The sequence below is a fragment of the Micropterus salmoides genome, unplaced genomic scaffold (genome assembly GCF_014851395.1).
Source record: "Micropterus salmoides isolate LMB-PRFRI ecotype aquatic unplaced genomic scaffold, ASM1485139v1 Ms_hic_scaffold_3, whole genome shotgun sequence".
In the NCBI taxonomy this organism is placed as follows: Eukaryota; Metazoa; Chordata; class Actinopteri; order Centrarchiformes; family Centrarchidae; genus Micropterus; species Micropterus salmoides.
In genome coordinates this window covers 18,948,556-18,973,508 of record NW_024042261.1, presented here as the reverse complement: position 1 = coordinate 18,973,508, position 24,953 = coordinate 18,948,556, and the positions used below count along the sequence as shown (strand labels likewise).

At 40.5% G+C, this 24,953-nt stretch overlaps 1 protein-coding gene across 4 annotated transcripts in view; it reads right to left on the bottom strand.

Moving 5' to 3' along the window:
- LOC119883312 (cGMP-dependent 3',5'-cyclic phosphodiesterase) overlaps positions 1-24,953 on the bottom strand; it is a gene marked incomplete at its 3' end in the record, with an annotated part of 170,810 nt that continues 145,857 nt past the window's right edge. For all 4 annotated transcript variants that reach the window (XM_038693897.1, XM_038693899.1, XM_038693898.1 and 1 more), the window contains 27 exon segments: positions 1-1,431; positions 2,236-2,342; positions 2,480-2,518; positions 3,653-3,765; positions 4,498-4,597; positions 4,736-4,810; positions 5,242-5,289; positions 5,779-5,866; positions 5,973-6,095; positions 6,634-6,704; positions 6,814-6,936; positions 7,040-7,117; positions 8,773-8,885; positions 10,039-10,213; positions 10,578-10,659; positions 10,894-10,957; positions 11,445-11,484; positions 11,608-11,719; positions 14,733-14,863; positions 14,963-15,031; positions 15,724-15,765; positions 16,027-16,101; positions 18,062-18,114; positions 18,789-18,945; positions 19,082-19,141; positions 19,403-19,458; positions 22,119-22,228. In XM_038693897.1, coding sequence (XP_038549825.1) covers positions 1,197-1,431; positions 2,236-2,342; positions 2,480-2,518; positions 3,653-3,765; positions 4,498-4,597; positions 4,736-4,810; positions 5,242-5,289; positions 5,779-5,866; positions 5,973-6,095; positions 6,634-6,704; positions 6,814-6,936; positions 7,040-7,117; positions 8,773-8,885; positions 10,039-10,213; positions 10,578-10,659; positions 10,894-10,957; positions 11,445-11,484; positions 11,608-11,719; positions 14,733-14,863; positions 14,963-15,031; positions 15,724-15,765; positions 16,027-16,101; positions 18,062-18,114; positions 18,789-18,945; positions 19,082-19,141; positions 19,403-19,458; positions 22,119-22,228 — 2,539 coding nt within the window.

Here is a 24,953-nt window from a genome sequence, read left to right as displayed (position 1 = left end):
AAAGCTCTAAGAAAGGCAGCAAAGATGCGCAATAAGGCAGATCCATATGACACAGTCCATATAACACGCTCTACTCTGGCACATTTACACTAACAGATGAGATGGATCTTTTAAAGGGCTTCGGTTGCTCTCTGTCTAATGTAGTTTATGATGAGATCAGTACACTAAAAAGTAAAGGGAGGTGAGAAAGGTGCAAGGGAATGGGAAGGTTGGCTGAGAAAAATAAAGCAAGGGTGTGTTTTAGGTCATGATTGGCTTTTGTTTGAGCTGTAGATGCAGGCTTGATGCAGTGACATGCAGTTAAAATGCACAGGGTGTGTGTTTTCAATGTTTTATGCATGGGATGTTGTGGCCTGGGATCTGTGACTCTGTCATTGATTGTCAAACTGTCCCTTAAGCCTCCCAAAAATGAGGCAAAGTGAGTCAATGCACATGAGGCCTATAATGCTGTGTAAGTAAACAAACCTCCACAATACAACTTCATGGCAATGAATTAATTAAATATACTTTGAAGAGCAGAATACAAAAATCTGTTCTGGTGGTATAAAAATGGACTGCATTCATTTCTTAGCCATGGAGAAAAAAACTGACAAAGATAAAAAGGAATAATACATGAGGTGTCCATACAGCATGCATTCATAAGCATCAGGTGAAGGATTGGCAGCTGCTTGTGTGAAAACAAAGCTGAGCCACTGAAATCAATACAAGCTATTATGGAACATTTTACAGAAAGTTTAGCACTTTATTTCACTGTTACATGTTGAAGTAGTCTTTTTCCATAAGAATGATTTTTTTTCTCTGTTGCGTGTATAAACAGTATGTGCATGTACATAAGTGTGTCATTGTGTATGTGTGTGTGTTTTTACAATCGTAATCAGGATCAGTACTCTTTGAATGAACTTGTGACTTGTGGTCAAGACTTATTTTTCCAGTATAGCTGCTGAAAAAGATAAAGTCACCACCTTCTGCTTTCCTGAACTGGAGACACAAGCCACATGTAGCATCTCATCACTGAACCGGCTCAGATGGATCCACTCATTTCAAATCACTTATCCTGTCCATTCAGCATGGCTTACTAAGCATCTAAGTGATTGACAGCAGAGGGATCCCTCCCTCTTAGGTCGCGAAAAAGGTATCCTCAGCCTCTTATTGGACCACAGAAAACTTCATGAAACCGTCAGCCAACCCCGCTGTTGTCACTGACCCCTCCCTCCTTCTGCATCATCAAGGCAACCATTGAGGCAGTGGTCGTCGCTCCCAAAAGCACCCTGGGACTGCAGCAGCTCATATTCCTGGTCCAGGAAGTCTAGGCTGTTGTTGCTAGGCAACCCACGGATGGTGAACTTGTGGGACACTTTGGTCCACTGCTCCCGATTTGCTGCCACTCTCTCGTACAGCTCAGTGGCCCCAGGAAAGAGTTCAGATAGTAGCCTAAAAGGACAGAGGACAGTGGTTGCACGTGAGCTAAGATATATTTGTTGGTTACGGTTGTAATTTATGAACTGAGGCGTCACGTAATTATGTCACATTACAAAATCTTCATTGTGCCAACATGATAATTTGTCCACATTTTTTACAGTCCCATTTAATCATATGTTCTTTTGACTTCAATTATTTTACTCTAATGTCTTGCGTACCTTTTAGTTAAATTTATAAATTAATTTAGCTAAACCTGCAATAACTGATTTTTTGTACACTTGGGTGTAGTGAAATAAGCTGCCAACACAACATTTGGATGTTACCTTATAAAGTTTATATGGTAAACATCCAGCAGACACTGAGCAACATTATCATTCATGGACTGCAGTTGTGTTTCTATCCAATATTCACTCTCTTTTAGTTCCCTTTTCTCTCTCTACCAATTCCTGAGGAAAATAATGGGCTGCTAAATCCTCAGCTACGTTAACCAACTAGTCGCTGACTGTGTCTGTCTGTTGTTTGATGCTTCTCAAGTAGCATCCAGTGAGCTTTTTTTCAGCTGAAAAAAGCAGCCTGTTGACATCACTGAGCATTAATAATCAAAACAGTGAAGTTGTGAGGCCATAAAACCAAAACAATGAGCTGACAGATGCTAAAGTGCTCTGTAAAGCTGATATTATCTGTGGTTCTGTCACTACAAACCAATGTAAATCATTATTACATAAATAATTATATTATAAATATAAAATTGAATATAATCCAAATGCAGTTTAAAGTTCTATAAGAGCATGTGATGTATAAGCTTTTTGTACGCACTTGTAAATGGGCATGGCGATATGTTCCATGAAGCTTATCTGTAGTTCTGGGATGTACGCTTTCTCTCTGTCCATCATCTCACTGGGCCTGTTCCCCATGGCTTTTTCCTGCACACACACGATGCAGACAGACACGAACAATGAGAACACTATTGTGTAAAAAGACACACACGTCAGACACTTAGCGTCAGACACGCTAAATAATTTCACATGCCATTTAATGGTCAGCGTACACTGACACATACCAGATCTCCTTGAGAGAAGAACTCTTTATAAATCAGCTCCTGTGGACACATAGAGTCAGACATCTGTTATTGTTCATACGGTTTCATAGTGGCATTGATTAAGTTCCACCTAAAATACACACAATATAGCAGCCAATATAATCTGGAATACTCCTTAATGAAAATATAGACATTCAGATTTAGTTTTCAACCTTAAAATGAGGTAATTTTAATGACTCACAACAACAAGGTAAGATGCCATTATATTATATAATATTTGGTGTGATTTCTTTTTGTTATATTAATCCCCATGCATTTTCTGGTCAGCAAGAAAAATCATGTACCAACAGAGACCAACAGTGACAGATCCAAAATTAAACAGAAATGTGTTTTCAGTTTTGAGAGTAAGGATTACAGCGCTTTTGCTGTAGGTGTTAGGTGTTTGGAGACTTAGGGTGTAGGATTTAGGACAAGGGTCAGTGGTTTGGTGCTGAAAAGGGAGCAGACCAAGATTAAACATAATCCTAAAACAGAGTGCAGCTTCACAGAATATAATGTAATGGAATATAGACTAGGTTATTTCCAACTGTACAGGTCATCATCTCATAATCCCTATAGTCACAGAAATGGGTCAGTTTTACTGTAAAGTCATTGGGAACTGGAAATCTTTATGAATGCTGAATCTGCTGAGCTGCTGGAGCTCTATTGAGAAACTTCTTGCTATTGCATGTCAACTAACAGAGACCAAATATAAAGTGTCTGAAACTACAGTCCTTTAAGTAATCATATCAATCCTTTTCTTGTTTGGACTTACAATAAGCTGTTTTTAATGACAGAGCAGTGTGTTGGACAACTACAATTACCGCCACTAAGACACATCTGCACATTTGTGCTGCACCCGTTCTAATTATTAATAGCAATAATTGTTCACATTACAAGGGCAATTGGAGTAACACTGAGGCACGTTTACATTAATGAATATACTACAGTTGATTTGCCAAAAGGTGCAGCGCAAACCCATACGAGGCTGTTCACAGGAATATGACTATCTGTGTGTTGATTACTTAAACCTGATCTTCCATAATGTGGTGGCAAATGAATGTATGTTTTTGTGTAACAGTTCATCATATATTAAAAAACTAAACCTATTCATATCGTGTTAAGTATAGACAGCGGTTTAGATTATGAACTGACAGCAATCTTGCGTGTGGTTTTCCAGCCCTTGGTTTGATCTGACAGGTCACACGATGTCATCAACAGGCACAGCAGCATGGAGCGGTGGGTACGGCTTTTTGGGTTGTATCCGTCTGGAAAACATGAATGCAAAAAATGACTCTAAGTTGCATTTACACACTTGTGTGGGCAGTAAGTAAGAAACCACTGGTGAAATCACTACAACACACGTGTATTCAAAAAACAAATTATGTTTCAGTGGCACCTTAACATTGTTGATTTCCATTCTGTGTTTGGCCAAACTATTTTTGTCCATAATTGACAAGACACACACTTTGACAAGATAACTGACAAGATACACACACTGTGTTGCGAAGCAGTTGCTAACTCATTTAGAAGCTTTTAGGGTCCTCGAATTGCTTTAACAGCACACAATTAATTCCACTGGGGAGACATCAACTCAGGATTACTTATAATTGGTGGCATTCAGGCGTATGGCCAGGAGGTTACAGCCAATTATATTACATAAAAGTGCACTAAGCAACTGACGCCTCAAAAGGGTAGAAAGTCCTATGAAAGTAGAGGATTACTAAGAATGTCAGTGATGAAAACTGCAAGTTTGACGTCATATCGCTGCAAATAGTCACAAAAAATCTGGTGGTAAAGTGGTGGCAAGAAAGACACCATACTGCAGAGGAAATGGGTTCATAATTTCACAGTCCCTATAGTTTCTAGTGATTTTTTTCTCTTGTGAAATCAGACAGGTGTCATTGCATCTGGACCAAGCCTCTCTTTGCTATTCAGGGTTGTGAGTATGAAGCAAAAGTAGAGACGTGGTTGTGCATACTGAACTAATGGGAACGTACCATCAGCCATTTTCTGCAAGTCCTTGAAAATGCGAAGGTGGTGAGCCAGGTCTGTAGCCAGAATGATGTCTCTAATCAAATCCAGAACACGCTGGTAGTCCTACAAAAACATCAATAATAACTTTAGCTTGCATGTACAATGATAGCAGAATTTAGTAAAAGATAATTTAAAGTGGGAGAGAGAAAAACCAAGAGAGTCATTTGTAATGTGTGATTTGAGTCAGATTTTACATCTTACCTTCCTGGAGAACTTCTCAAAGATGTTGCAGCCAAAAGTGTTCAGAATGGCGATGGCCTGGGCGAAGTGATGTCTCTGTAGTGGCAAACAGAGTACATTTGCAAACGATGCTTCTACAGGAATGTTGAGTCATGTTGCAATGCAACAAGCCAATTTACATGCCACCCATTGCCTCATGACTGAAACAAATTAATGTACAATTTTGGCCACTAGGTGTCGGACAAACACAAAACAATATTAGCAGCTCACACATGCTGTTACACATATGTTTATCAACTACTGTAGAAAGGAACAGACCAATATAAAAAACATGTATTTTTCTAGTAGTGATGTGGACTAAATTATATTCAGGGGTGTTTCTAATATTCTTCCACCCTCGTGTATGTAAACGGAAAGGACAAAACATTTGAAAAACATCTCGACATAATATAGTCCAGTACAACACCACCTTTAACTATGACCTCAGCAATAACCACATCATTCAGTTCAACTGATTGTGAGTTTACCTCCATCACAGATCCCTCTGAGCTGTAGAGAGCAGCCAGCACAGATTGCTGAAAACAGAAACGGAAAAATCAAACATAATCATTTTAGGGGACACATTGTAACATCCTTCTATGAAATGCACTGTCTTCTCTTTAACTGTACTTGTCAGCGTGAATGTGAATCTTCCCGTAGATGCATAATGACAGTTGCTCTGTTTGTGTCATTTGGTGCTGGAGGGTTGTGCATGATTAGAGTGGAGCAGAGCATTTTGCTTCTCATCACAATCACATCTGTTGCTTCACCGTGGCGATTTCACAGATGAAGAGATACAACCGTAAACTGTGATATCACTATGAGACACCCAGAGCCTGGCTCTGTGGTGCTCTATCCTCCATCTAAACATCCATTTTTAGTCTGCATTTTTTAAACTGCAGGTGCAGTGCTGCTCTATCACTCTCCACGTGTTTGGGAGGTTTAATGTTTTTATTCTTGTGTATAATTTTTGGTGCTTCATTGTAAGCCCTCTAATAAAGTAGAAACATAATTTGTGCTCTCACTGAGGCGACTTGGAAAGAATTGTTGGTGCCACGGTGGTCCAGGTCATGGCACATACAGGAGACGAAGAGAGCTAGAATCTCTATATCCCTACAAAGAGAAGGATCAAAACAACAATTACAATTTCAAAATTCAGTTTGTTACATGTTTAAGATTTAAATCATCAAAGAGAGAGGGCAGAGTGTTTTACACTTACTCGAGGTAGTTGGACAGCCCTAGGTTTTTGTAGAGCAAGTAGCAGAAGTGTGAGACCGAGAAGGCGTGCATCCAGTTGTGGTAGGGAGGGTCCCTGTAGCCTTTCTTCACCATCAGACAGAACCTGCCACCAAAGCAGCAGTTTAATTATCATCTACAAAATGCGCATACGGCACATGTAATTAGTGATTTCATTTTGACCTATGCACCAATTTATGTTATTAAAAAAGCATCCATAACGTTTCTACAATGCTGGGGTTGTAGCACCATAAATTGTCCAATTCTCCACCCCACCCCAAGTTTAAAGAATAATTTTGATGTGAAACATATAATACTATTCTGCTCTACTGATCAGTTCTGACCAAAAATACTGTCAGTGCTGTTTATAGAGAGCTGTTCATATCTCTCTTTCCAAGGTGTTGGGGTTCAGGTCTTATAGTTGATGGATAGCGCCAATGAAAATTTGAATAATTCAACTCTAAAAGCACTCAAAGCCTCTTTACTCCAGCAGACTATAAAGCAGTTGAAATAATCTGATCAGATGATAGAAAAGGATTTTAAAAATCCCCCAGAGGTATTCTTAAATCATAGGCTACAATTTTTTAAAATCAAATACACACAGGCTCTTATATAAAATGTATGAATTGATGGAGTTGTCAGACCTGGCGAGAGTGTGCAGGTCAATCTTGTATGTGTTGATGAAACCCATGTCTTCAAACATGCTGAGGATGCACTGCAGACACACACAACGGGATCAGTTACATCAGTTTCCACGCCGTGTCTCTAATCTCTCTCTCTGCTGTCCCTCTTCCTCGCTTTTTCTCTTAACCTCTGGTCCTTACCATGGGTGTGGCGTCATCAGACAGGGAACGGGGCGTGTACGTGAACTCAGCGTAGCAGGGGTCGATCTCCGTCACTGGTTCGATCCCTGTCACCAGCAGCTTAGACACCTCTTCCTCTGAAACCTGCAACATACACATACTGAATCATATGGAGTAAATAATATGGACAGTGTCAGTAAATGCGACGTGTGCGAGAGTGAGTGAGATGTACAAATATGATTTTTACCTTCATATGGTACATCATCATTTCATTGGCCAGGTGGGACCTGAACTGAGCTTCATGGACTTTCTTGTAGAGCAGAGACTAGAGAAACAAACACCGTATTACAGTAACACTAAAGCAAATCAACAGTAAATAGAATATTGTCACAAATAGCTGGCTACTTTTTAATGTACAGTTCAGTCACAGCAACAGCACACCCAATAACCTTTTATTTATTTTGACACTTGCAAAGACAATTGGGTTGACTGAAATTGCGTTCTATCTTTGGCATCCAGAAGAGCCTGATTTTAGGGAAATTTTGTGACAGTATTTTCAGAAATATGGAAAGAGCGGCAACACCAGTCACAAACTTCGTCTCCTGCTTATTATAGATCATCCAGCTGAACCCCTTTTTGCCCTTCAAGACAATCTGCTTGGGTACACTCGACACAGCTTTGTGTCTAGTGTCCAAAACAATTTAAGTCAACCTGAATGCTGCTTACATTTCAGTACACAAGAGAAATGCTTTTTACAACCCACAGCATACAGTACACCACGAGTGAGCACTGATAAATAATGCATTTGGTGATGTCCAAACGATTAATGAGCTACATAGAAGGCAATTATTTTCCCAATCAAATATCTTTATTGTTTGTCGATAAACTATCGAGTACCTGCAGTCATTCAAAGGTCAGACGCTACCAGACCTACTCAATATGAAGGTGAATCGGAAAAGCTGAATAATGTATCACCGCTGCTGTACTTTGTGACTTTTTGTTATCAGCTGTCTGATTCTTTCTTTCTTTCTTTCTTCCATCTTCATTACAGTCCCTCTCTTACAGCACATTATTTAAAATCAGTTACAAACATGTATTATCATTAAAAACCTCAATCCATTTTTAAATCCTTTAACTCAAATCAATTGTGTGACTGTTTGAGGTCCTTTTTTCTATTCATCATTATTGTCACAAACATCTTCATCATTGTCCATGCTCCATACGCTAGCTCAGCTGAATGTGTGTTTATGGGTTTGCAGCAGCCATGCAATGCCTATGAACCATACCATGAAAGCCAGCTCCATCACAGATAGAATCTCTTTAAATTTCCCTTGAGACTTTGCTCGACTCTGCCTTGACTGAGCATTTTGCTTCCACTGAACTGATCCCATATAGCCAGCTAGGATCGATCTCTCTAACAACACTAACAACAGCTTTACCACGCTGTTTTAAGAAGTAAGATACTCCTGATGAAGGGCATACTGTAAATGCTTATTTTTTGAACATTCTTTTATTCCTCTCCATGCAGTCACATTTAGTTAATGATCATAAGGGTGCATGGGACTTGCAGAGAGATGACATTATTATTATTATATATACACATTTGAGCTATGTTTAAAATCAAGCTGAGTTAATGAGCCAGTGTCTATGAAGATAAAAATGTAGCTTAAGAAAAGCTGCATTTATTCCCTTTTAATGTTTCATTGCTGCTGACAGAGATAATAAGAGAAAGTGATAGAAGCTGTCTTCTTTTGCAATGTTAGAAGTTTACGTTGCTAATTAATTTGAAACTGATAATGTATCTCCAGCAACTGTGCAGTTGTGCAATTTTGATTGCTTTTAGAGTTATTTTATGCTTAATGTGCTATATTGACTTGGGTGGTGAGTCCCTGAACAGACATCTGTGGCTATTCAACATACAGAACCAGAAAGTGTAAAGTTTACAGAGAGTCACCTCTTTCAGTGGGAGAAGAGACTTACATGGGCGATGCTGATACCACAGTAGATGGAGAAAGCTGTGGCTAGGTCCTCGTCAAAGCGGTTGAACCACGGCCCATTCATTTTATTCACCAACTCAGCCACCCCGATCACCTCTAGAAGAAGCGGGATTTAAAGAAAGGGTGAAGAGGACAGAAGTAAAGATGGAGAGAGTAAAAGGAAGGTGAGACATTGAGGGAGGCAATGGGTTGAGGATGGAAAGGAGTGAATGGAGGGACAGGAAGTGGATGAAGAAAAATGGAAGGGGGAAGATATGAGTCAAGGACGAGAAAATGAGGCACAGAATGTCAGAGGTGCAGAGCAATCAAATAGGTCTGCTGACGTCAATTAATTTCACACTGGAGCTGAACCTAATTGCACATAAAAAGTTCTTAATTGAAACTTTTTATTTGAGTTTTCTATACAGAGACATATCTCACAGAATCTAAAGTTTCTCTGCTTGGCTACAGGGAGAAGTAGGGGAGCACCATCAAAGTTTTCTGTCATTTCTAAGTATGGAACACACTCAAGATGGCTGCCACATCCAAAAGTGCACTTAATGCACTTTAACATTTAGGAGCAAAGAATGTGATGTAACAACTCTTTGTGCTATTCTAAGAGAGCACATGTGTGGAGATGTAGCTTCATTTTTAAAAGGAAAAAGGTGGAGTTGGTATGTACTGTAGAGGACAATAGAGGAGCAATTACCCACAATCTAAAAGAGTAGGCCCTACATCTGAAAGTGTAAGAAAAAGAAAATGTGGCCATTACTATATTATCAGTAGCCTCATTATTGCATTAGTAGTGCATTAGTGGACTCTGGGTCCACTGTCCCTTTACAGATAACATATGTTGCCACATTGAGTTAAAGTAACTTAGAAAAAACATTTGGAATGATTTTAGTTTTTATGCTCTGCTGATGAGACAACCTGCTCAAGATGTGCTGAATGTGTAATATCTTTCTAATTCCAAAATCATTCTCTTGTTTCCAATGACCTATTTCTTTAGGTCTTTTTTCCATTACATTGTTTGTATTTTTAATTTCACTTGTACTGTTTCTTTTTTGTGCTTTAGTCTCCAATTTGTGTTATTGCTTGTATTTGCTTTGTCTTGCTTTTCAGTCCTTTGTCAGAATTGCTTACTAAACTGTATGAAACGTGCTTTACAAATTAAGCTTTGAACGTTTTAAGACAGCCTGGTATGGAGCTGATTACTTTTTGAGTGTGTTGAGTGATATTCTTTTGTGTGTACAGCAGTCATTGTTGCTACCATTGTTCTCATCTTTGATGGGGAAGCAGAGGATGTTGCGAGTCCTGAAGCCGGTGCTGTCGTCCACGCCCCGGTAGAAGAGAGGATGGGAGTAGGCGTCCTTAATGTTCAAGATCTGGCCAGTGGTCGCCACGTGACCTGCAATACCCTGATCTGCTGGAATACGGAACTCCTTCTGCACTCGCACACACACAGACACACACACATCTCTTACATCATCAAACCACTTTTTACACTTTTGTTTTAAATTCATTTTTGACAGTAGAGCTAACATATCTAGAGCATAACCAATGACAAAAACCTACGGGTTGTTATTGCAATGTCCTATGACCTAATCTGGATGGGGACCTCTGCTGCATGTCATTTACTTTTTCTCTCTCCCTTCATTTCCTGTCCGTCTCTAATGTCAACTCTCTAATATACACATGACCCACCCTCTTTAGACAAGGTCACAGGAAAGACTACCTTATTTTTTGTGCATTCAGATTAAATGTGTTCGCCTGTCTGCGTTTGTCAGTGTGGGCGACTGTGTGTCGTACCTCCTCGTCACTAACCACGCCCCCGTCAAACACCTTTGCCACCAACTCATGACTGACACGATCCAGCAGAAACACGGAACAGCTGGCGAAAAAGAGAGAGAGACAGAGTTAGAGAGAACTGAGCAAAGCAGAGAAAATGAGTGTTTTATCTCATTTCATCTCAGGTCATTTGGTAACTTTAATTAAATGCAAGTTGGTTAAGAGCAAATTGCCAAGATAGCCTTTTCAAATGGAGATAAAGACATCCGCACTATACACACACACACACACACACACACATGCATTGAAACATCCCTTTGAAGATGAATCCGCTTACATCTCTGCATCACTGAGGTTCCTGGCCTCCACTATAATTTCCTGTAACAGCACTGACACGTCATCTGAAAGAGAGAGAGAGAGAGATGGTGAGAGAGGAAATTAAAGGAATACAGCAAAGCCCAGATATCCAGAAACACAGATTACAAAGTGAGTACTGGTGGTTCAGCTGTACGAGCTGATAAGAGCTTTTGTAATCAACGGCTCGGTACAGTGAGAGGCAATTTGCGTTACCAGTGGATCCGTTTATTGTACTGGTAATAGTGATGAATCATCAATGACTTATTCCACTGTTGGTGCTCGCTGTTAGATAAGAATCTAAATGCCCCAGTGCAATTACAGGATAGCGAGTTGGAGCCATCATTTTTAATGCCCTTTTGATTTAATGGTTATGATCCTGGGTGTAATCACCTTTAGGGTCAGTAATATCTCATTCAATTATGTGCCATTCGTTTCACTTGGTGATCACTTAAATATCGGCCATTAACGCAAATTGTCCTACAACATTCTTTCTTCACAGTGACAGACAAGACGGAGGCAGGAAATACTCACCCAAGTGTGTGAAGAGATTCTTGGCCACTTGCAAGAGCGCCTATGTGGAGAAACATCGGATACAAGACGCTCTTTAAAAAACAGCTTAGTGTATATTTGTACACTCTGTGTGTGTGTGTGTGTGTGTGTGTGTGTGTGTGTGTGGGCATGTGTAGTACTGTACCTGGCACTCCACTTTGAGTTTCTGTTCTTTCTGGAAGGCCAATGTAGAAGTGAGGACCGTTGAAGTGTAGCAGAAACAGTGCTGGATTGCATGCTCATCTGCCTCTGTGTGTCTGCAGTGGGCAAGAGACACAAAGTTGCATGATAAACCTGAATTTAGACAGAGCTAATAGGCTGCCGTGGCACTCTTATTACCAAACATGAAATACTCATATTATACATACAGTATGTTGTGAGATCTTGTGTTGCCATTAATACATACAATGGTACATTAATCGATTAGACAATAATCAGAAAATGAATCTTCTATTTTGATAATGAATTAATAATTTTTCAAGAAAATCATTCTCTTGTTTCCAGCTTCTCAATTATGAGTATTTGCTGCCTTTTCTGATTTATATCACTGAATATCTTTTGGTTTTGGACAATTGGTCAGACAAAAAAAGACATCATGTTGGGCTTTGGGAAATTGTAATTGACATTTTTCACTATTTAAAAAAATTTATAATTAGATCAGTAGTGGAACATAACTAAGTACATTTACTCATGTATTGTACTTAAGTACAATTTTAAGGCATTTGTGCTTAAGTTGCTCCATTTTGTGATCATTTACACTTCAACTCCACTAAATTTCAGAGGAAAATATTGTACTATTATTCTACTATATTCATCTGACAGCTATAGTTATTTTCAGATCAAGATTTTACATGCAAACATATGATCAGTTTACGTATAAAGCAATGAACAACAACAACAGTGTATAAAAGTGTGAAAATTACTCATCAATGAAAAATAATAGTCATGAATACTATTCCAATAATATATGATAAATATTACCCTCCAAATGGATCCATTTTGCATAATGATTACTTTTACTTTAAACTGCAGTGCAAAACTTTTGTCTGACAGTGAGAGTAGTTACATAACATTGTTGACATGTGGTTATGACGTCAAGGCTCTGCCATACAGATTTGCTGCTGTTGCTACCTACAGTTGCTTACCCCTTCAGTTTTGGCAAACCAGCCATTGCTGGTTGCCATAAAAAACATCAGTACCGGTGCGCCAGTACAGGAATGTCACCACAGACACCAGATATACACATTCAGGTATACTGTATTCGCAGTATACCTGAGTGTGTATATCTGGTGTATACACCAGTACAGACAGATTTACCTGACGGTGGTAGGCTTAATAAGCATTGTGTGAACTAGTTTGCTGAGGGCTTGAATGTAACAGATGTTTTAAATGTCAAAGTCCCGCACTCCAGCTTCAAGTAAGTAAAAGATCTCAGTACATCTTCCACCAATGCATTTTAAAGATCAAAGAAATTAATTGATTATTCGGGAAATAATCAGTGGATTAACTTATACAAAAATAACCCTTAGTTGCGGCCCTACATGAAAGGAGAGATGCACAATTATTAACTAAAAACACAGATGAAAAAAAGAATCACATACAACTGTGTGAGAGTGAATTTAGTGGAAGTTACTGTAGTATGTCTAAATATCCTGCAGGTGCTCAGTGTGGCTGTCGCTCTCTTTTAAACTCAAATGACGTGAGAACAGCCCTGAGTAAGCAAATAAACACTGATGAATGAAACGATCTGCAGTGACCACAGTGAGATGCCAGCAATTGCCTGCAGTTACCTCTCTTTGCCTACAGAGGGCATTGGCACATTACTGTGTTGATGTCAGGGGACATGTATAGCTCAGGGGCTTTTTGTAGTCCTGAGCTTAGACTCCCAGGAATCCTAGCAAAAGAGGATTTGTTCTGAGCTTGGAAAAGGCCTGTGAAACTCAGTTTAAGGGCAATTAAGTTCACTCTCCCACACGAGGTACAAATCTTTTATGACTGACAGTGACACTAAGAGTCACATGGAGAAAAAGTCTTCAGTGTTGTAAGTCAAACTGGAGCACAAATACTTTATGTAGAAGGAATGAAGAATGTGTGTCCCCTGTACTACTAAGGTAAAACCAGTACTCACAAATACATCCATGAGCCAACTATAATGGACTTCCAAACATTGCTGCCAACAGAATTTTCAAAGGCAAACCTCCTGTGTTGGCCTTACATAGCCTTGATTATGAGATCATCAGATTTGTGCTGTACACATCATCTTCAGCATGTTTCTGCGTGTATTGTCAACATGCTGCGTAAAACAAGATTAAATTAGGTTTGTGATGGTTTGTGTGCCGTATTCTTATCTGTTCTTACCAACACTAAGTTATGAACCTGCTCCTGGTGTCAAAATATGTTTCCATGCGCCTGTGTCCCAGGGTGAGAGGTTTAATTACACTTTTAAGAGGCCAGGCAGAGAGAGGCTCAAGCAAACTCTGCATGTGAACATGCAATCTATATGATGACTGGATGTATCTTCCGGATATATGTCCATACTAAAATCTGGATGACTGTGCTTGGAGCAAAGGATAGAGTTATCATATTATGCACAGTTTGTGGCCATAATCCTGCTGCTGTTACTATGGTAATGAGATGCCAGCTCTGTCATCAGTGCCACTGGCGGAGGGAGAAATTATAGGACATGATCCCTTCTCATCTCTCTAAGTCTTCAGAGAGAGAGAGAGCAAGCATGTGTGTGTGAAGTGTGATTAAAGTAAGAGATAAAATACACTAATCTACCAGCACTTTAACATAAATAGAGACATATGTTGCTACACAGACAGACAGACACTGTTAACACATTCAAAATCAAAATATCTTTTGTCCCCAAATGGATAAACTGTCCCCTGTCAACTGTTTTTTTTTTGTCTGAAATGCATTCCTGAAGCTAGTATACGTCTGACCCACCCACACACTTTCCACAAACTCAACAAATCTGAACTGTTGAGCTCTACCAATCAGGCTACCCATCCCAAAATTACTTTAAGCCACTGTCAGATAAATCTTTGTATCTGTCATGAGTCAGCGCTTCAGGAATTAGGAAAAGCCAAATCACCTTCAATCTGACATCCCAGCATTTTAACTATACTTCAGCAATAAGTTAAGCTAAGAGGTTAAAAAATATTCAGTGTGATCTTATGATTTATGAGGGGGGAAAACAGCACACAGCCAAAAAGGAAAAAGGTCAGTTATAGCTTACAGTATGAACACAGTCTCTCACATACATACCTCTGCCCACCCTGCTTGTTGAAGGCGCATGCTAGCGCCACAACCTGACCAGTGGCCCTGCTGACCACTGGTACACAAAGCATGGAAGAGATCTCACAGCCCAACATACTGGACAGCTGCCTCCGCTCCTCCTAAGAGGATGAGAGGCAGAAAAATTTGTTTAGTATAAACACAGAGTAGATAACTAGATACTGTAAGATCAATAGATAAGAAAGAATATGTCTCCTTACAGCACTGATGTCCTGAAGAGTAATTGACTTCTTCTTCTCGACAACCTGACCAAAGCGTCCAAACATCAGCTGAACAGAGGAGAGGAGAGGAGAGGAGAGAGATGGAGAATCGGTGAGTAAAAATAGAAGGTATATAAAGAAAACCACTGTAATAAGGGGGAGAGACAAAGCAGTAAGAAAGCAGAGTTGTGGGAAGAGTCCTTGAGATTATGTTTGAGGTAAAATATATAAATAACGGTTGTTTATTCTGTGTGAATGAAGTTTATTACCTCCCTTGTTAAATTAAGCACAAATAGCCCATCGATGCTGTCTCTTTTTTGTGTCCTTATATCTCTCTACAGCAACTACTATCAAGATTTCACACATCGTTTGTCTGGGGGACATTCGCACCATAATAGAAAGTGCTGAAAATGCAACTTCTCCACCACAGACAGGGACAGGAGACTCTTGCCCAAATGTCTTAATTATAACCGCTGTCAGGGATTATAAAAGATTACATGTGGGAGGTTTATTCTAACGTGTCAGTCCAAGAAATCTACAGGCAGGGTTACAACACTTGCATTAAAACTAAGCTTGTTACAAACTGCACCAAACCTCCCTGAATATAGTGTGCAGCCTCATGGCCCCAACACAAGTGAATGAATGAAGGCATACAATAGATGGATGAGGAAATTACTTACAAATAACACAAACAGACCAATAATGAGAATTAATTAATAAGTATTCATATGAAAAAATAATTGTGTTTGTTGTTGACTCACCGGGAAGCTGATCTCCTCCTCCAGTACTTTGTCTCCAACTACCTAAATGTCACAGAGCTCAAAGGTCAAGGTTCTTAATTACCAAATTATTCTTATGGGGAATGAGTCATGGTAGATGAAGTTTATATGTGTGTGTGTGTGTGTGTGTGTGTGTGTGTGTGTGGTTGCAGGGCAGAGTGCGAGAGATGAAGAGAACAATGTCTGTGTGTGTTGTTTGTGTGCAGTATTTCAAACAGAGATTATGAAAACAAATGTTTGTGAGAGTGGTAAAGATGCAGGGAGAGTGTGCGTGCGTGTGTGTACCTGGCAGAAAAGCTGGTGGTTGTCCTCGGACACCAGCAGCAAACAACAGCACTGCGAGTGAGTCTGCTGTTGCAGCTGAAGGAGAACACAAACACAATATCAGTCCAGATAGATATAAAAAATCTCTCTTTATGAACTTTAGACATATTGTTTTTAAAGCCTCAATTTAAGATTCGTCGTCTAAGTGTGAAGAGAATACTATAAATCATTGGACAATGGAAAATGACTGGCGCTTAAATGAGGAAATAATTTTATATTATCTTCATTGTCTTGCAGAAGCACCAAACTGTGAATCAATACTATGATGTACATGTAGTTTGATAAACGTTTCCATTATTTAAAAACAAAAAACAAATCAAAGATCCCACATAAGTATATATAGCAATGGCGAGAGGATTGATTAAACTGTAAGCCCCAGTTTGCTTTGAACAGCTTTACGTAAACACAGTCATTCATATTCAAGTGTCATCTAAACATTCATACCTTGAAAATAAAAGCTAATATTTTCAGGTGTTGTGATTTTAGTGCAAGATCAAGGTTTGTTTTTGAATGTGAAAGATCAAAATTCCCACATAAACACAGAGAGTGTGTGCATAAATAAAGGAGTGTGTATGCACTCTCTCTGCTGCTTTGCTCTGTAAGACCTGCAGAGTCGCAACCAATTTCCTGCTGCGATCTGTGAAGAGAAACATTTGATTCTCATTCATAGACTGAAATTCACTCAGAGGGGGGAACACACACATAGCTGCTGTATGCATGATGACACAAATACTGTAGGTACACAAGCATATACACGATCATACCTGCACACACACCTACACACAGTGCAGAGTTTTCCTCACACAGTATTCTTCTCTGTAATCCACAGAACTGGATAGAGAACAAGCAGGACAGGGATAAACACCCGCCACTGCCAACACACTTGCCCCCCCAGTCACACACGCACACACGTGCGCGTGCATTAAGCATGTCGCTGCACCCACATAATGAGCCCCTCCACCCCCTTTTTCCCAAATGCTGTTAATCCCATAAGAGCCGCCCCAAGCACTTCCCACCAAACTGACGATTCTTCAGAAGCAACAATCTCCCGCTCCACACCACCCTCCTTCCTCATCCCCCTTTTTACAACTGTAACAATAAAACAGGCGAAACAAATCAGGTCAGACTCAATCTTAAAACCCCTGCAGTCTTTTGCACCACCATGACTCTTCCCTCTCCCTTCTTTCAGACGCAGGAGAAATACTACAAATTCAGGTTTAGAGGCATCAAAAAGCTTTTACATGCAGGCTGCAATTGTTGTTGTTCAATGCTATGTATCTAGTCCTGCAGCGTAACGGTAGCACGGGTGCAGGGAAAGTCAGGTAGATGATAATTGTTTAGATTTGACCACAGATTTTTTAAAGGAAAGGATAAGCTTTATACCAAGACTTTATGTCCTTCATGTCCAAGTCCTTAAGCTGCAAATGGTATTTGTAAAATCTGATTCCCATGTTATTTTGTTAATATTATTAATTATAAAAAAGTATGATCTATTAGCTTCTTGGAAGCTCTGATGGGCAGAGGTACATTTAACTGTCCTATTGTATGAATTATGCTATCCAAACCAAGTCGCCTTACCTTTGATGCAGTGTAACCTTCAAATCTCTCTCCTCTCTCTGGCTTTATCCCTCTCTATCTCATATTTTCTTTATCTGTGAATAATTTCATACATTTAAATTGTTGTCGGGTTTCCGCACATACGGTAACTGAAGCCTGATATCGCCCCATTCTCTCATTCCTCATCAATCTTTACAACTCTCCTCCGCTTCCCTCCTTTTTACAGAGAGTCTATAATAAATAGGCTATAGAGGGGGGCATACTACGTGAAGACAGATGAAGTAAGTGTGCGATAAAATGCTTTTGGTCACAAGAAGAGGAGAAAGAGTCACTGGGAAGGATTGCATTGTTTACATGTACCGTACGTCTTCAACTCTGTATGTGTGTGTGTGTGTGTGTGTGTACATGAGAGAGCATATGGGTGATCTCAACCACTTACATAATTTATGACTTTGAGCTGGAGAGAGGCTGCATCAAGGTCAAAGAGCTCACCTGAAAGAGAAAAAGGAGCGAGAGAGAGTGAGTGATGGGAGTATAAACCAGAGAGGGGCAAGGGCAGATTGGCGTTAAGGGAGACGGGGAATGCAGAGCATGTACGCATGTGGATGGAAAGCCATCCAGGGAGGGATGCAGTGAGACAGCGAGGTCGGGGAAGGGTGAGCGGGAACCAGCTAACAGAGGGACTAATAATGAAGACAAGACAAGGGATGGAGGGCTGCCTGCACTGCAGATGAAGACAAATGGAAAGAGCTGGCCAGAGAGGCAGAAAGGTGGAGTAGAGGCCGGAAAAAACTGCAGAGACTAAAGGCAACTCATATTTGTTGACAATTACCTGGGGGTAAACATTGTTGACATATGTGTATGTGCACAGGAACTGCATTAGCAAATCCACTTCCATTATGCATGAGATTTTAAACAGTGGTATTGCAAAGCATTCTGTTTTCACACAGGAGCTGTTTTCCTTGTGTCACTGACAGAGTCCATCTAAATTCATAGAGCTTTTTATCCAGATGGGCTTACTCTATTAACATACCTCACCTCACATACACCAGGGTGTGCGTGTGTGTAATTATGTATTGTGTCCGTATATATATATATATGGTGGCGGAGATGTAAGATGTATGTGAGTGAGAGAGAGAGAGAGTGAAGGAGGCTTGTTTGCATACCGCAGAGTTGCAGGATGTTGCGGTCCAGTTCGGAGTAGTCCTGGTCCGAGACATTGAGGTGCAGCAATGCATTGTGGGACTGTACGGGAGAGGGGCTGAGAGGAGGCCTCTGGTAGGATGTCTGAACAGCCTGGACACGCACACACGCCACTGAGGCCTGTGACGTCATGCATGTATACAGAAACATACACACACAGAAGTCAGATTAAAGAACATTTTAGATTTTTTTTTTTTATTGATTTTGATAAGGTCTATATAGGATGAAGAAAAAGATAGAGAAAGAGAGAACTAACGTGTTTTTCCAGCATATTAAGATGCAGTTCATCCTGATCAGATAGCGGATTACAGCCCACCTGCAACACACACACACACACACACACACACACACACACACACACACACACACACACACACACACACACACATATTAGTCCAGTCCAATACATGAGCTGTGGAGTTCATTTAATTTGTGAATGTTAAGTAAAATCAAATGAATTATCTGTCAGTATCTACCTTTTCATTAAGAAGGAGGTTAAAGGCAGCGATTGCTTTCATTACTTCAATTTATTAATTTCTTGAAACCCTATTGTATGTCCTTGAATGCAAGGACTCACCAGTAAGACAGCGATGGCCTTGTCTCGCTCCTGGTCCAAGATAGGAATGACAACAGCTAAAAGAAATAAATAAAAAAAGCTTTCATAATACATATTACATTGATTCAGACAAAACAGACTTTCATTTTCTTTTCATGACCTTGTGTTAATCTTATTTGTTCTATCTCCATGTTCTAATACTAATAGAAATATGCAGGAGAAATGGAAAAAAATAAACCCAATGTCCTTGCAATAACTTTATTCTTTTCTTCTCTTTCATTTGTTATTGTCATTAATGTAGATCAGACAGCGACAGAAGAGCTTTATGAACAACATAAGTCTGGCATAGAGGTGAGTGAGGCTGCATGTGTGGACAGCAGACAAAACAACACACATAATTATGTGTTCACCACATTGGAACCAAACTCTTACTTCTGCAACATCATTAAATGTTCAGTGGTTCTTATTGATCCACAGAGTGCACAGCGGTCATGCATTTGTACTTCAGGATGTCCTGTTTACATCCCTCCAGGTTATTCTCTGATCTCTGCTTTTAGATGTCTGTGAAGATTCTCAGTCATCCAGGTCATAGTTATCCAAAGAAGGTTAAAGTCAAGGGCAACTGGACTTGGTTGAAGATACTAGAAGACGTTTCGTCCCTCATCCAAAGGACTTCTTCAGTTCTGACTGACTGGTAGGGAAACTCAGTTATTTAACCTCAGTGGCGTCGTTTGCCAGGATTGTCGATATCGCTGGTTCGTTAGTGTTCCCGACAGTCGTTATGGTCGTTAGGACTACCAGTGGCCAGACTGAACGACCATCGTTGGCATCTTCACCTGAGGCCAATAGGTTACATTTGTTGAGTTTCCTGGGAAGTGATGAAAGGACAGCATTGTAAGTGGGGGATAAGTGGTGGCGTAGACCCCCTCCTCTATTCAGCAATGTCTTCTCGACCCTGGTGTAGATGGCTTCCTTGACACCTCTTTCAAACCATCCATCTTCTCTGTCTAAAATGTGCACCTGGTGGTCCTCAAACGGGTGTCCTCTGTCCTTCAAATGTAAGTAAACTGCAGAGTCTTGACCTGAGGAGTTGGCCCTTCTGAGTTGAGCCATGCGTTTGTGTAGTGGTTGTTTAGTCTCCCCAATATACAGGTCTGTGCATTCCTCACTGCATTGGTCCGCATACACTAGATTGCTTTTCTTGTGTTTGTCTTTGGGGTGTACCAGCATCTGTCTTAGCGTGTTCTTGGGTTTAAAAAAAAAACAGGGATGTTTTGTTTGTTGAAAATCCTCCTGAGTTTCTCTGATACTCAAGACACGTATGGAATCACAGTGTTGCGTTGCGTTTGACCTTCTTTTCTTCATCCCCTGTAGTTTTGTTCTTCCTGGATCTTGTGGCTGTTTTCACAAAGGTCCATTTAGGGTATCCACAGGCTGTAAGTGCCCCCTTCAGGTGTTTCTGTCCCTTCTCTCTGGCTTGGGCGCTTGTTGGTATGTTTTCCGCTCTGTAGTGCCGTGTTCTCATGACTCCTAGCTTATGCTCCAGTGGGTGGTGGGAATCGAAGAGTAGGTATTGGTCTGTATGTGTGGGTTTTCTGTAAACTGTAAACAGAGTTGATGTGTTCTGTGAAGGCTTGCATTTCCTGGCTTTTAATTTTGACCCAGGTGTCGTCCACATACCTGTACCAGTGGCTCGGTGCTGTTCCTCTGAAGGAGTTGAGGGCTTTGCTCTCCACTTCTTCCATGTAGATGTTCGCCACAATCGGGGATACTGGTGAGCCCATGGCACAGCCATGCTTCTGTCTGTAGAATCCTCTGTTGTACTGGAAAAAGGTGGTGTTTAGACAGAGGTCGAGTAATTTGCAGATCTGGTCAGGGCTGAGGCTAGTTTTGTAGTCCAGGGTGTGGTCTTGTGTTAGCTGTTTCCTTACGGTTTCTACTGCTTCTATGGTGGGGATGCAGGTGAACAAAGAAGTCACATCATAGGTTTCATCTGGGTCCAGTTTCAGTCCTCGAACTTTGTTTACAAAGACAATGGAGTTTTGGATGTGGTGTGGCGTGTTTCCCACAAAAGGGAGCTAAGATGGTAGAAATGTGTTTGGCAATGTTGTAGGTGACCGAGTTAATGCTGCTGATAATCGGCCTGAGTGGGGCTCCTTCTTTGTGTATCTTGGGTAGTCCATATATGTATGGAATGGCTTCTCCAGGATACAAAAGGTAATATTGTTCACAGGAGATGGTGTTGTCTTTCTGTAGCTGTTGTAGACATTCTATGGCCTTTTTCTTGTATCTGCTGGTTGGGTCTTGCACCCCCAACAAAAGAAAAGCAATCTAGTGTATGCGGTCCAATGCAGTGAGGAATGCACAGACCTGTATACTGGGGAGACTAAACAACCACTTGCACAGCTCTTGCATTTTTTCCATCATAAACCTTTCATTGCTTTTTTTGGGGGGGGTTCTCTTGTACAGTTTTACTGCCCACGCGGCTCCATACTTCTCCCTGGGCAATCATCATCTCTTGTTCACTACTTCTCTCTCTACCTCCTTTCATTTGTATTTTTTACTCCCACATTCTCACATCTCTTTTCTCTTTTGCATGAACAGGCGCTCATGTATCCTCAAACAAGCAGATACATACACACACATCCACTCAGATGTTCATCCATTTGTCAGCATCATTCACGCCCTCGCTACACCCTTTAACACACACACACATGCTGGTAAACCACTCACACACCTCTTCTGTGTGCTGGTAACGGTGCTGCGAGGCAGATTCTGTATTTTTCCGGCAGTTCGGACAGAGGGAGGCCGGCACTCTGACATCGCTTCAGCTGCTCCGCGATACTCCTAAGACAGACAGATAGAAGTTGAATTTGACTCAGGTTTGAGAAAGACAATTACCTGCAGCACATCAGACAGTGTGAGAAACAGAGACAGAGAAAGAGAGTGTGTCTGTCAGACACCGGGGAGACAAAGAGGAAGAGGGGATTTTGAAGAAAATTGGAGCAAATGGAAAAACAATCACCAGCATTACAAAAACAGACACGTTGTGTTCATTGACACTAACCAAAGCATGTCTGAACAGAGCTATTATTCATTGTGAAATTATATGAAATCAATACAACCATTTGTCTGTGTGTGAAAGTGCCGGCCAGGTGTGAAGCCAGGTATGATGATGGCGAAGGTGCAGGTCTGTGTGTGTGTGTTAGATTTAATACAGAGGTTCAGCTTTCTTATGCTAAAATATGGGATTTGTTTATTCTGGACCAACTACTGCCAAAAGACACAAAGACACATACACACTTGTGGCATCACTGCTGCACACCTCAGTGCGCACACACACTCAGACTTGAATGAATGTGGAAACGAAGGACAAAAAAAGAGAGAAAATAATTTCACCCATGCACACAGGTAAATTTGAGATCTATGTGTTTCACATAATAATGTACTGAACCCTCCAGTAACTACACACAAACACAGACACACATAGCAGCAGTCACTCCTTTACATGCTCACAGAGTCTGAAATCCCCTCAAACCATTGCAGCCAAATGTCCGCACTGATTTAAAAGTGTCCATTTATTTCAGCTCAAAGAGGAATGGTCCACTTGAGTCAAAAAACATTCCCATTGTAATTTACAATTGTGACCAATGCAGCTGACCTTTGTGTAATGTCTTTGTTCAAAGCAGCTTTCCTGCACGCCCTGAAGCCAATATATGGTGAGCACAGACAGAGCAAAAAACCCACCCTGGGGCGTTAGGAAAAATACTGTTATTTAGTTTTCTCTGTGAACATATGACATAGCTATTAGATAATAAAATGTATGTTTAAATGGGTGGTGTATGGAGATATCTATAGGGTCAACTAAAGCTTCATAAATCTGTTTGGAACAGTTTACAGCAAAATAGCTCAAATTGAATAACATACAGGTTAAAGCTGGTGTGGTGGGCGTTGTGTTGACAGTGCAGCGGTGGCCTGTGACAACGTTCAGCAGCAGCAGCAGTAGCAAAGACTTTGAAATGGACGTTGAAACAGACCACTGAGATACAGGAAATGTGTGCGTAGGTGTGTAGTTGGCACTCATAGAAATCAGCTGGTGATTAATTTAACTGGGGGATGCTAATGGCTTCACGTTCCTGCCTGAAAATACTAAATGAGCTTCATTTGTCGTAACCGCTTAACCGTCATTAATAAACCCTGCAGTGATCCTTAAAGCTGATGGTGTTTTGAATGTGTGTTGAAAATAAAATTCTGATTCAGCCTAATTCTGGATCTGCAGTTAAGGTATTGCATTGTGTTATTTTCTATGAGGTTTTGCGGACAAAAGATAAGAGCGACATGGTCAACAGTAAGTGAAATAATTCCTCTCTTATAACAGTTATTAGTCTGCATGTGTGTCCATATGATTGATCATTTCAACTCTGAAACATAGCTCACAAAAAACTTGGTAAACACATTGTGCCAGGCAGCGTAGTAAAGGCTGAATGCTTGGACCGTCACCCATTTGATGTATATTTTCCTGCTGCTGATTTGGTACATAACCACACAATATTGTATCAATGTAGACTATTTATTACTACTAGATTGTAGACCACCAAATTGTTTTTATCCAGATGTTGTAATGTAAAATTTTAAGGATTTCTTCACATGTATGAGAATCTTACAAACTGAATGTTGTCAAAACCACAGTGACAAATAATGGCAAAACCCATATTATTATCACTCATCTGCAATCTGTCAAGCATTTGTCTATGTCATGCTCTACTAGAAAAATATACAAAGTGGAAAAAAGTTTTAGTGTTTTAGATGAAAAATACACAACTGCATTGTGTGTGTGTATCACTGACCTTGGGCTGTGTGTCTTCCTTTTGCAGTGCTTCTAACAATAGCTTGTTTGGCTATGAGGCTTCAGTTATCTTGTACAATACAAATTGTTTGGAGGATAAACGATCATGGAAGCAGTCCTGGCTTTTTTGTACATTTGTGTGGCTGTGTGTGTGTGTGCGTGTGTGTCAAGGTCCTGTTAATGGGTTTGTATGTATTAGAAGTGGGATGGAACGAGGCCCAAACAAAGTGGCCTTCTGCCTCTCAAATGGGTTAATTGAGTGTGTATGCCTGTTTGTGTGTGTGTGTGTGCGTGCGCGTGGGTGTGTGTGCGCGCGTGTGTGTATGCCAAGGTCTTGATAACAGGCTTATATAAGCAGGTGAATGGGAGGGAGTAAACTAACAAAGTGCTCTCTTAATGTGCTCTTTTAATATCCCACTACCTCTAGCCTGCATGCAGCCCTGACAAATATGTGTATGTAAGTGAGCCCATCGGATTGTGTGTGTTGTCTGCATGTCTGCTGTGTGTACGTGTGGTCTGTGCTCATGTCTTTGCTTGTTCGTGTCTGCAAAAGCATGTTTGAGCGTGTGTCATCCTGTGTTTGTGTGGCAATGAGGTGTTGGAAAAAGGGTTCTTGTATGGCAAACAGGCAGTTTCATCTATAATGTAGTGTTATTTTTTTTCCCGGAGCCAGGGCAGCAGTCGCGGTAGCACACAGGGTTATAGAGTTTCAGAGAGCACTTAAGA